The 12,719-nt window shown below is 41.1% G+C and overlaps 2 protein-coding genes across 3 annotated transcripts in view; one reads left to right on the top strand and one right to left on the bottom strand.

The window, feature by feature from the left end:
- Positions 1-2,706, bottom strand: part of Mrpl48 (mitochondrial ribosomal protein L48) — a 57,845-nt gene extending 55,139 nt beyond the window's left edge. The window contains 3 exon segments of the mRNA XM_085841493.1: positions 2,510-2,636; positions 2,638-2,678; positions 2,680-2,706. Of these exon segments, the coding sequence (XP_085697619.1) occupies positions 2,510-2,636; positions 2,638-2,678; positions 2,680-2,706 (195 nt within the window).
- The window catches only part of Rab6a (RAB6A, member RAS oncogene family), a 34,298-nt gene continuing 24,180 nt past the window's right edge, over positions 2,602-12,719 (top strand). For both annotated transcript variants that reach the window (XM_021166102.3, XM_021166103.2), the window contains exon 1: positions 2,602-3,247. In XM_021166102.3, the coding sequence (XP_021021761.1) occupies positions 3,178-3,247 (70 nt within the window). In that variant the 5' untranslated portion in view covers positions 2,602-3,177. The remainder of the gene's footprint in view (positions 3,248-12,719) is intronic.

Here is a 12,719-nt window from a genome sequence, read left to right as displayed (position 1 = left end):
CAGAAAACCTACATCATCCAGTACCAGCTGCTACTGTGGTTTTAAAACTCAAATATTTATTCATGTTATAACCCAGCTTCTCCTTTTCCTTTTTAGATATACATTCAAAAATTCCACCATTTGTTTGAGAGGAACGTCAGGGATTTTTTTTTTTTTTTTGTAATTCTTTATTATTGAGTGATTGACTTAGTGTTAGGATTAAACCCAAGACTTTATTATGCAAAGGAAGCACTGTACCCCTGAGCTATTCCTAGCCCCAGAGCGTACATTTTGATAGAGAAGGTTCTGAGATATAGCTGTGTCATTGGTAGGTCAAATTAGACGACACTTTCAGAACTTGTTTCTTCTCCTAATTTATTCATCAGTGAGTCGTCCTGCATTTGATAAGGCACTTGTTTGACCTTGTCAATAACATGTAAAAGTATTTTGTGTATAAGATACTTACATAGACTTTTGATGTTTTTACTTATACATTTTTATTTTATGTTTTTAAAGTATTTTTGACAACATCTTATGTAGCTCAGGCTGTCCTCAAACTCACCTATGTAGTTACGTATGATCTTAAACTCCGTCTCTACTCCCCATTACTGGGATTACAGATGTGAGTTTGGATGTCTTTAAAAGGTTTTTTTAAAAAAAAATTTATTTATTATTATATCTAAGTACACTGTAGCTGTCTTCAGTCACACCAGAAGAGGGCGTCAGATCTTATTAAGTATGGTTGTGAGCCACCATGTGGTTGCTGGGATTTGAACTCATGACCTTTGGAAAAACAGTCAGTGCTCTTACCCGCTGAGCCATCTCTCCAGCCCTAAAAGGGTTTTAATATGGCTGAACAGAGATAGCTTTTTAAGATATTGTCCCATGAAATGTTGAAGAATGGCAAAAATTGTGCAGATGCCAAATTCTCTAATTCAATGGCACCTAACTTGGTTTTTTTTTTGTTGTTGTTGTTGTTTTGTTTTGTTTTTTATATTCTATGAATAGACTTTATTTGGAACTCTCTTCCCTCCAGTGATGCAAGGTTTCATGCAGCCTAACTTCGATAAGTAGCTCAGGCTGGCCTTAAACTTACAATCCTCTAACCTGTATCTCTCAAGTGCTACGATTATGGGCATGCACCACCATGTCTGCCTCTAGAAGTTTCTTAGGTGTCCTAAAGAGTAGATTTAGGGCCTCAAACATGCTAGAAAAATTACTCTACTACTGATTCTTTCTCTCTCTCTCTCTCTCTCTCTGCCTTAGCTTCCTGGGGGTTGGGATTACAGATGTGAAGCACTAGATAGAAAATTACTAGATTTACAAAGGCCATTATAGAAGTTCCCATATACCACTCCAGACTCCTCTATTAACAGCTTACTTTAATAGGACTGACATGTTATAATAAATCGATCAGTACAAAATACTGTTAGTAACTAAAAATTCATGCTATACTTAAATTATTTTGTTTTTGTCTGATATTGTTTTTAGGGATCCCATTCAGATGAAAAGTTACATTTAATTATGTTATGTAACTGTCCACATTATGCTTAGTTCATGTTTGCTTATGGCATTCACCTCTATCTTATTGGATCTCAAATCAGGTTGACAATTGGAAATGCTTTGGATGGCGAATTTAAGGAAGCCCCACTCAAGCACATCCAGAAGTGCTGCTTTAAGGAGAAAGGATGATCTTTTAAATACTCCTTCTGCAGATTTGTGATTTTGTTGAGGCAGCCCTCTGGTATGTTGTGTGACCTTTTCCAAAGCTGCACCGCTAAGTGGGCAGTCATTTCTTATCTGTAATATGTGGACTTTGGCTTATATGATATCTAAACTCATTTCTAGCACGTAGAAGATGGTTATCGTCTGATGTTACGGGCACCTAAAACAACGGCCTCTCAACAGAGGATCACGCCAACAGACACTAGGGAATTAGATGGCTTAACCTAAGGAGGTAGCAGAGGTTCAAATAAAACCTTGACTCCATGACATGACTACGTGGATTTTGCAAGTCATTTCCTTCTTTTGGACTCCAATTTCCTTACCCACAAAATGGAGAGGACTTGTTTCTAGTAGTTATGAAACTCCACGGAGTAACGGTGGGAAATCTATATATACGAAGATGCCGAGCAAGGAATCACGTTTAGAAGGCTAGGGTAAATGGGTGAAGGGCTGAAGTGAGGAAGGAGAGGCGACGTTAAGGGTTTAGCACCTACAATACACCTTGGAGCGACCCAACCCCACCCACGCATTGCTGCGGTCAATCCACCTTGGTTCCGGCTCCGCCTCCGTCCCACCTTCTTTTCCCTCCTCCTTCCCCCAATCGCCTTGCGTCGCGCCACACTTCCTATGGCCGCCAGAACCCCACACCTTCCTCCGCGCGAGAGTCGCGCGCGCTCTCGCGCCGCCACCTCAGTTAGCAGCTGCCTGCCCTCCGCTTTTTCTGATTGGCTCGACTTGTCAGTGACGTAAGCGCTCCTTTTTTTTTTTCTTCTCCCCCCGCCCCCCCCCGCACCCCCTTGCTTACCCGGAACCGGTCCCGCCTCCTCCCGGCTTCTCCAGACGCCAGTCGAAACCTGATCGGCCCCTTTCTCCGCCGCACGGGAGGAGCCGGGATTGCTGGCGAAACCAGGAAGGCACTGGCGGCGACGCGCACGCACGCACTCACGCACGCACGTCCGAGGCCGGCAGGGTGGCAGGCTCGCGCCCGGACTCGCCCCGCATCCGCGCCAGAGGCTCGCGCACTCAGCGGGTTGTGCTGCGGTGGCGGCGGCGGCGGCTGCTGTGAGAGCCCGAGCGCTGCGCGTGCCGAGACCCAGACGCGTCTGCGGCGCTTGCCTCGCCATCCTCCTCTCTCACCTCAGTCTCCGCGCCGCGTTCTGAGGGAAGGAACGGCGCTAGGCTAGCGAAGCCCGAGTGCACCGCTGGCTGCCTCCGACACCGCCCTGCGTCCCTTCGCGGCCGCGGGCCCGGCTCGGTGCTAGGCGACTCTGCGGGGAGGCGGCGGCGGCGGCGGCTGCCGGTCGGTGGAGGCACTCTCCCTTCAGCCTCGCCCCTCTGCCCGGCCCTGCAGGGGCCGAGAGGACTCGGAGGCTGCCCCTTCGGCTCGGCCCTCTTCGTCAGCGGGTTGGAGCTGCAGCGGTCTGGAAGAGGTCTCTGGGCTGAGGCGGCGGCGGCGGCTCCTCCGGCTCCATCATGTCCGCGGGCGGAGACTTCGGGAATCCGCTGAGGAAATTCAAGCTGGTGTTCCTGGGAGAGCAGAGCGGTGAGTGCGCGGCTCCCCCGCTCCTGGCAGCCGGCCGCGGCTTCCCCGCACCGCCCCCAGTGCAGCCCTTCTGGCCGCTGAGGCTCCCCGCCGGCCTCGCTCTTCCTAAAACCCCCACCCCCAGCCTTTCCCCCGGGTCCCCCGACTCCTCTTGTCCCTGTCCCTGGCTCCTCCTCGCTAGGATCTATCAGGCTTGTAGCTTAGACCTCTGATCCTCGCCCGGACTCCGCCGCCCGCAGCCGGGCCCTCTCGGGCCGCTCTGTCCTCCTCAGTCCTCACCCCGCCCAACCTCCTGTCCATCCCTTTCTTCCTCTGCTCTGCGTGGTCTCCTCCACCCGGGCCGGCTTTATGGGGCCCCACCCTTATTCCTTGCTCTTTTTCCGGTTCCCATTGGAACTGGGAGTGAGGTCCCACTCCGAGAAGCCCCCAACTCTGGGGAACGGGCCCCCTCTTCAACCTTGGATGAAGGAGGGTGGGATCTGGGCGTTGTTTTCCCCTGAGGCTTGGCTCGGAGTTGTACTAGTCTCTCGGAAGGTGAGAGAAGTGGTGGTCATAGAGAAAAACAATGCTTGCTCAGTTTACACCTAAATGAAGAATTAGTTAGGGTTAGTGAGCTAATATATTTCAAGTGAAGGCGACTTGAAAAGAGGTGGCGTTGCCAGTGATGATTTTGGTCATTTGGGTTGGGACTGGTTGGAAATCATTATTTTCTATTAATTTTCGTCATTGACAGTTCTTTTGGCTATATTGATGCCTTTTCGATCTCTGCCAGATGCTATGTCATGATCAGTTTACTTTGAATTTTTCTCATCTCACTTCCCTCTTTTCTCGTTTCAACATGAAATATTTAAGTATCTTCATGATGATACAAGCAAGAATTAACGGGTGAAATGTTAATTATTAATTTCTTCTTGACAATTTTCCAATTACATATTTAAAATGTATGTGAGAGGCTTAGAATAATGCATCTTTGTTTTGTAGGATTGCCTTTGGGTAATAGGGTAATAGATCCATCATCTAGCTCTCTAAATTAGGTTAGAATACTATTTGAGTTAACTAATTTTTTTATGTATACCTAATATTTCATAGGGTCTTGTGAATGAAATTGTAATGTCATTTGTCTGGTTAAGGTTCTGCAGTCACTGTGCTTCCTAATGGATACAAGGTTCTAATTTTGTAATGGTTGCCACAAAGATTACTTCTTCCAACAGCTTTATTCTAAATCATACAAACTGAACAGTATTCAGAGATTATAATCTTCGCTTTTCCTCTACATTTTTCTTGACCATCATTTTAATTCAGACTTTGGGGGATTAGTTCCAAGTAATCAAACATTGAATACCTACTAGATATCTTAAATGAGGTTATGGAGAACAGTATTTGGAGTGGAAAGCATATAACTGATAAAATATTCTTAGCTTTTATTGCTAGCTTGAACTATTTATACCAATTTGGAACTTTATGGCTGGTTAACACTGGTTGCAATTTTGCCTTCAGCAGGGCCTGGGAAATAATTTTTCTTCTTGTAATGTTTGGATTTGTCTTCCCTATAACCTTATAGGATGGAAAGATCTTGTCTCCCTCTTGTTTGTTTATGGATATTTCTCAAGTATAAACATTTCCAGGCCATCAAGATGGCTCAGTGAGTAAAACAGGCACTACACCTGACAACCTAAATTCAATCCCCAGGTCCTATACAGTAGAAGGGGAGAACCAACTCTCAGAAGTTGTCCTCTGATCTCCATGAACACCACCTACAATAACTAAATAAAATCAGCATTCCCTTAGGTGAGGAACGGAGGAAACCTATGAAGTGATCCTGATCCCAGTAGTGTTGCATGGCAGTTTCAGGACAGTGCCATACATAAAGTGAAGTTCATTGGTCATTGTTAATAAATAGGTTTGAATGTGCTTCTTGTGCAGTCTTTGGAGATTGTTGACTACCTCATATTGTGATACAGGAATAATTTAGTTTGCACAAAAATCCATTAATCTTTCTGTTGAAGTTTTTATTATGAGATCTTGTTTGTTTTTTGTTTTTTGTTTTTGTTTTTGTTTGTTTTTTTTTTTTGAGACAGGGTTTCTCTGTATAGCCCTGGCTGTCCTGGAACTCACTTTATAGACCAGGCTGGCCTCGAACTCAGAAATCCGCCTGCCTCTGCCTCCCAAGTGCTGGGATTAAAGGCGTGCGCCACCACGCCCGGCTCCTTTGGATTTCTTGAGTGTATTATATTAGAGTTTTATGACTTCTCATTTTCTTTCAGATACTATTTTTCTTTTTAAGCTAGAGTTAACATTTTGATAGCCCAGGCTGATTGTCCTCTTGCCTCACTGAGTGCTGGGATTTTAGGGGTGAGCCACCATACCCATTTTTATTTTCATTTCATTTCTTTCCTATTTTGAAATTAATATCTTTTTAAGGCACTTTCATGTAGTGAGGCTGACCATGAACTAAATGTGTATAGACAAGACTTGCCTTGAATATCCGATGATCCTGCCTCCACTCAAGTGCTGGGATTACAGGTGTTTGCCACTGTGTTTGGTTTATGTGGTGCTAGGTGAGCACTATACATACTGAGCTATATCCTTAGCCATGAGGAAATTAATTTTTTTAAGTTGGCAAACAGAGTAATGTGTTTTTTGGTTTTTGTTTTTTTTTTTTTCAAAGATTTATTTATTATTATACATAAGTACATGGTAGCTGACTTCAGACGCAGCAGAAGAGGGCGTCAGATCTCATTAAGGGTGATTGTGAGCCACCATGTGGTTGCTGGGATTTGAACTCAGGACCTTAGGAAGAGCAGTTAGTGCTCTTACCCGTTGAGCCATCTCGCCAGCCCCAGAGTAATGTGTTTTAATATGGCTTTTTCATGTGTGTGTGTGTGTGTGTGTGTGTGTGTAGAGCTACAGACAGACAGACAGACAACAGTCTTACTGTGTAGCCTAGGCTGGCCTTGAAGGTACAAGATCCTCTTGTATCAGCCTCTCAGGTTCTGTTATTTCTTTCTTTAATTTATCAACTATTCCTTTTTATTTTTTCCCAGCCTTCCCAGGTAGAAACTAAATAATGCCTTGTTAGGTTTAGTTATGTATGTGTGTATACATTTCTTTTTTTTTTTCTTAAGATTTATTTATTTATTTATTGCATATGAGTACACTGTTGCTGTCTTCAGCCATACCAGAAGAGGACATATTCCATTGCATATGGTTGTGAGCCACCATGTGGTTGCTGGGATTTGAACTCAGGACCTCTGGAAGAGCAGTCAGTGCTCTTAACCGCTGGGCCACCTCTCCAGCCCCGTGTATACATTTCTATATATTAGCACAGTTTTAGATTTATAGAAAATTGGCAAGATAGTACAGAGGATGCCTATGCATCCTGCATCCTCTTTCCAACTAGTACCTTACATTAATAAGGCACATTTGTTAAAATTATTGGCCAAATGTTGATTATATTTATTAACTAAAATGTATTATTTATTTATATTGCCTTAGTTTTAAAAAACAATATTCTTTTCTGTTTCAGATTTCCTTCCTATATATAGATATAACCTTTCTATATATAATATAACCACATTATACTAAATTATATATCAGATTTCACTTGCTTTCTTTAGGGTTATGTTTGCATGCTTTTTGCTCTTTAGAACTAGGAGGTTAATTATCTTTTGAGGTCATCATATTGCTAAGTAATGCTATCCAGTAGTTTTGACACTGAAAGATCGATTTTTGTTTTCACGGTCAGTGTCTATAGTTTTCTTATGCATTAGCAAAGGCCTGTAGAATCTGTGTTGCATAGATGTAAGTTGCTATGAATTATTTATTTTTAGGTCTGTTAGAAATCCACAATTCAGCTTTTAAAGACTGTTGTAGTCTTTGGAATAGCCTTCTTTGTTTCCTTAATAGTATTTACCACATTTATAATACTTTATGTGTTTGTTTTTTTGTGTTTCCCAGGGCAGAACAGAATGCAAGTTTCATGAAAATTATTATCTTTTTATGTTCACTGAACCCCTATTACTAGCATAGAACCAGTTTCATGGTCACTGCTCAGAAATATTTGGTGACCAAACAATAGTTAAATATAATAGTAGTCAAAGCTATTAACCTATTAAATGTTTCACTAAAACACTAAAAGAAAAAGAACTTACTTGTCTACATATTATACTTTTTTTTATTTAAACAGGGTTCCCCCCAGCTGACGCTATTAACTTATTTGCTGTTAGTATAATGCAAAAAAGTATGTCAAATATGCAGATGATTTGGTCATGTGATTTTATTAGCTTTTCAATGAACGATACCCTGCTCTGTAGTGAAGATGAATTGTTTTATTACTTGACAGATCTAGTTAATGGCATGCGTCTTGGCAATCTTATTTTCTCTTTATTTTAGTATATGATAAAGGAATATTAAACTATGTAAGTCTAAAGTCAGGAGAATCTTTTGTTACTATCAGGCTATTGTCTGGAAATCCAGAGGGGCTTTTAGGAATGTCATTAAGTGGTTTACAATGGAATTTACTACAAATGTAATTGTTATTGATTATTAGGAACATGATGGCAAGGAGACATGCATAACCAATATGGCTTTTTTTTTCACTTTGTATTACCCTTTTCTGTCAACTTTTTGAACTACAATGTAGTAAATAGGGATAAGGGAAACTAGTAATACCTCATGAATGCTGTAATAGTGTAGTATGATGGGTCACTCTGCTGTATTGGGTATTTCGTATTTCTTCTCTGTAAATTCCTTATGGGTAGAGTCTATTAAACCACTTAAAAGTTTTCCAGTAAACTACTTAAGTGTTTATTAAACACTCAATTTACCAAACTCTTAGGAAAATTTTGCATTTAATTAGTCTTCATAATGGCACTATATACAATAAGTCCTGTTTATTATTTTTATTGATCTAGGAAGCTGAAACAAAAAGACGTTGAGTAATTTGCCAAAGGTCAGTGGCCAGTACTAACACTGGAAATTTGAACTTTGTGCTCTTAATCATTACAAGTTTTAAGGTTTAAAAAATAAGATACAGAAGATTCTTTGTTTGCAAAATGAAGCTGCAAGGACAAAATGGCCTGATACTATCAAATCCAGTAGCTCTCAAACTGTCTGCTGATCTCCAGAAATTGCACGAGACCCTGCAAGCAGGGGTCCATAAGCCCCATATGGATCCAGAATATTAAGATGTTATTTGCTTTTTCACACCTACTACTTTATAGGAATATAGTGTAATTTCTAAGAGCCTACCTGCCATGTGAAACATGTCAAACGCAACTATAAGAATATAGCTGTCTTTTATTGAGTTAAACATTAAGGAGCTTTGCCAATACTGTAAAACACTACCACTATTGCTAAGTTTTTGCTTGTAGTTTTTTAAATAAAAATTATGTTAACATGTAATGATTTATTACTATTTTAGATATACTAAGGTACTTTTAATTTTTCATAGTTAGATTTCAGTATATTAAATACTGATATAGTCCACTCAATCATAATTCTTTAATATCTTCAATAATTTGTAAGGACTAACAATCCAACCACAGATGGTGATACTTGTTTATAATCTCAGTATCTAGGAGGTAGAAACAGAGGATCAAAAATTCCAGGTTCTCCTCTTATCCACTGAGCCATCTTGCTGGTCCAACCTTATTTATGTCAAGGTTTCCCACTGAACCTAAAGTTTACTGATTCATCTAGACTGGCTAGCCAGCAACCTCCAGGAATCTTGCTGTCTCTGTATCGGTAATGCTGGGATTTTAGGTATACATGGTACCTACCCCCCCCCCACCACCACCACCTTCCTTCTTTTCTTTTCTTTCCTTTCCTTTTCTTTTTTAATGTCCAACTCAGGTACTTATGCACAGTGCTTTACTGACTAAACCATTTCCCCAGTCCCTAGATTACTACTTCTTGGAGTTAGGAATGGTGATGAATGCCTAGCATGGGAAGTTGAAACAAGATTATTGCTGCAAGTTTAAAGAAAACATGGGTTATATAATGAATTCAAGGCTAGCCTGGACTTCGTAGTGAAACTGTCGTAAAAAGGAGATGGGGACTAGAGAGATGCATTTAAGAGCATTTGTTTTGCAGAAGACCTAGGCTTGGTCACAACTATCCATAACTGAAGTTTCAGGGGAGCCAATGCCTTCTAACCTAGTGCACTAAACCATGGGCACTAGGTATGTACATGGTTTACACACATGCAAGTGAAATACTCATGCTCATAAAATAAATCTAAAACAAATACTTAGGGGATAAAAGGCACCAAAAAGGTCTGTGTGTGGTGGTGAATTTCTTTAATCCCGGCAATTGAAGAGGCAGACAAGTGGGTTTTGGTGAGTTTGAGGCCAATCTGGTCTACATAGTGAATTTTAGGTCAATCAGGTGTACATAGTGAGGCCTTGCCTCAAAGCAAAAAAATGAAGGAGTGGGGACTCGTGCCTTGCACGTGGGAGGATTCGGGACTTAAACTCTATCCCAGGTACCTGTGAGATCATGACAAGTAAGAGGAAAAAAAATGCTCTCTACTTCTTTTTTTTTTTTTAAGTGTGTGTAAGAATGCATGCATACATACATTTGTACTGTGTGTATGCATGGCCCATTGAGGTCAAAAGAGGACATTGGATCCCACTTGGAACTGGGGTTACGAGACAGTTGTGTGCTGCCATGTGAGAGTGCTGGGACTTGAACCTAGGACCTCTGGAAGAGCAGCAAGGGCTCTTAGCTGCTGAGCCATCTCTCCAGCCCCTGTTTATGGATTTGTATGAGTGAAGGTCAGAGGTCAGGAGCCATTCACCTTATTTTTGGGGACAGAGTTTCTTACTGGAACCTGGTGTTTGCCAATTAGACTAGGCTGGCCATCCAGCGAATTCACTGGCTTTTCCTTCCCAGCACTGGGATAACAGACTATACCCAGCCTTTTCCATTAGTGTTGTTGAGTAAACTCACATCCTCATGCTTACATAGCAAGCACCTTTCTCACTCTCTTTCTAGTTTCTTTACTTTTCTTTTCTCTTCTTTTCTTTCTAAGACAAGGTTTCAAGTAGACCAGGGTGGCTTCAAAAAAGAAAAGAAGTAAGAAATTAAGGGCTGAAAAGGTGGCTCAACAATTAAGACCACTTGCTGTTCTTTCCAGCCCCTAATTTTCTTTTTTTTTAAAAAGAGAGAGAGACAGACAGAGAGAGAGAGAGAGAGAGAGCGCACACGAGCGAGCAGGGACAGGCAGTTGTAATACACTGCTGTAATCCTAACTCTTGAGGGTTTGAGGCAGGTAGCAAACACCTTTATATTATTATATATTTGTTTGTTTGGAGATGGGAACTCACTGTGTAGCACTGTTTGACCTGAAACTTGCTATGTGTGCTAGGCTGTCCTAAATTTACAGAGATCTGCCTACCTCTACATTTCCAGTACTGAGATTGAAGGCATGCCCCTCCATGTCCTGCTAATATTATTTTTATTGTATGTGTATTCATATTTTACTTGGATGTATATATTGCAAACCATGAGCATGCCTGTTACCTTGAGAGGCCCTGTAGAGTTGCAGGCAGTTGAAAGCTGGCATGCAGGTAGTTACCAAACCTTGCTTTTTAGGATCAAATTTGGATCCTCTCATTTGCTTGTGAAAGCACTTTACTGACTGAGCTCTATCTCCACACCCCTATTATCATTGTAACTGTTGTTTGGGGGGGTAGGCTGGGTGATGTAGGGTCTCACTATTGTGCCATGCTGAACAATGAATTGAAGACTTTATATATGCTAGCTAGGCAAACCTTTCCTAACTGCTATATCCTTAGCCCTAGTAAATGGATTTCTGTTCTGTGTTTTTATCTGTCTCCCCATATATAGCACAGGCTGACCTGGAACTTGATATTTCTGCCTAAGTCTCCTGAATGCTAATACTACAAGTGAACTACCATGCCTGGGTTATGAATTTCTTTTTCATAACCATACTTTGAAGTTATTTTGTAGTGAATAGCAGCACTCAAAATTTTAATACTTAAATGACCTTTGTTTAAGGAGTGGTAAGAAGAAAATGGAGACTTAATGTGGCCACTGTGGGCAGAGGATCAAAGAGATCACTGACTCCTCCAAATCCATGTAGCAAGTGACTTTAACCTTACCTCAGTATCAGGAAGTCTTTGTAGTTGTGTGTGGAAAGACACATAAAAGAGGATACTTTAAAAATAAAGCAAGGTTGAGGAAACTTAACCTAGAAGGGAAAAGATTTTGTATCTTGAGTGTCTAGAGTTAGTCTGTGGTCAATGACTTGTTGAAGAAAATGTGGACTTTTAAAAATGACCATTGGGTCTGCTCATAGTGGTGTGAGACTTTGATCCAGCTCTCAGGATATAGAGGAAGGCAGATCTCTGAGTTTGAGGCCAGTTAGGGTTACACAGAGAAACCTGTCTTGAAAAAAACAAGAGGGCCATTGGGTTTATCAGAAGAATCAATTAGTGATTTTTTTTTTTTTTTAAGAAAATTATTTCAGTAGAGTTTTGGAGAGTTGAGGTTTTGCAACTTTGTTGGCTAGTTTTTTGGCAACTTGATACAAACTAGAGTTATCTGAGAGAAGGAAATCTCATTTGAGAAAATGCCTCCATTGGATAGGGGTATAGACAAGCCTTTTATGAATTTTTCTCTTTTGTTAATGATATGGGAGATTTCAGCCCACTGTGGGTAGTACCACCAATGGACAGGCGGTCCTGAGTTGTGTAAGAAAACAGACTGAGCAAAGCATGGGAGCAAGCAGTAAACAGTGTTCTTCTATGGCTCCTGCTTCAGTTCCTTCTGCCATGATGGACTGAACCCTAAGACAAACCCTTTCCTCTCTAAATGCTAACTAAGACAATAAGTAAGCAATAAGTATGATATATTTAAAAAGTTAAATCCAGGGATCAGAGAGATTCAGCAGACCCTGGTTTTATTTCCAGCACCCACACTGCTGCTCACAGCCTGTAACCTTAGTCCTAACATCCTCCTCCAGGTTCTTCCAGCACATGTGGTGCACAGACATACAAGGCAGAATATCCATACCCATATAATAGTAATTGTTTAAAGAAAAATTAAAGGTAGGCTTGACTTCCCCATACCTGTAATTTCTGCACTCAAAAACTTGAGACTAGCCTGGTCTACAGTATGAGGTCCTGAGATTTTTTTTTTCTTTTTAATGATTTAATCATATATGTTTTTGCATTCTTCAGATGTTTTCCTTTGGGATTGGAGAGATGGATCAGTGGTTAAGAGCACTAGCTGCTCTTCCAAAGGATCTGAGTTCAATTCCTAGCACCCAGCTGATAGCTCATTAAACTCCCAGCTCTCTGTAATTCCAGTTCTAGAGGATTCAACACCCTCACAAAGACATGTATACAGGCAAAACACCAATGCAGATAAACAGTTTTTAAGTAAAAATAAATATATACATATTTTTCCTTTTTAATTTTGAGAAATTTTAAATATGAAAGAACCG

The sequence above is a fragment of the Mus caroli genome, unplaced genomic scaffold, assembly GCF_978045245.1.
Source record: "Mus caroli unplaced genomic scaffold, Mus_caroli_1 scaffold_8, whole genome shotgun sequence".
In the NCBI taxonomy this organism is placed as follows: Eukaryota; Metazoa; Chordata; class Mammalia; order Rodentia; family Muridae; genus Mus; species Mus caroli.
The sequence above is the reverse complement of the archived record's forward strand: the minus strand, read 5'-3'. Positions and strand labels throughout refer to the sequence as shown.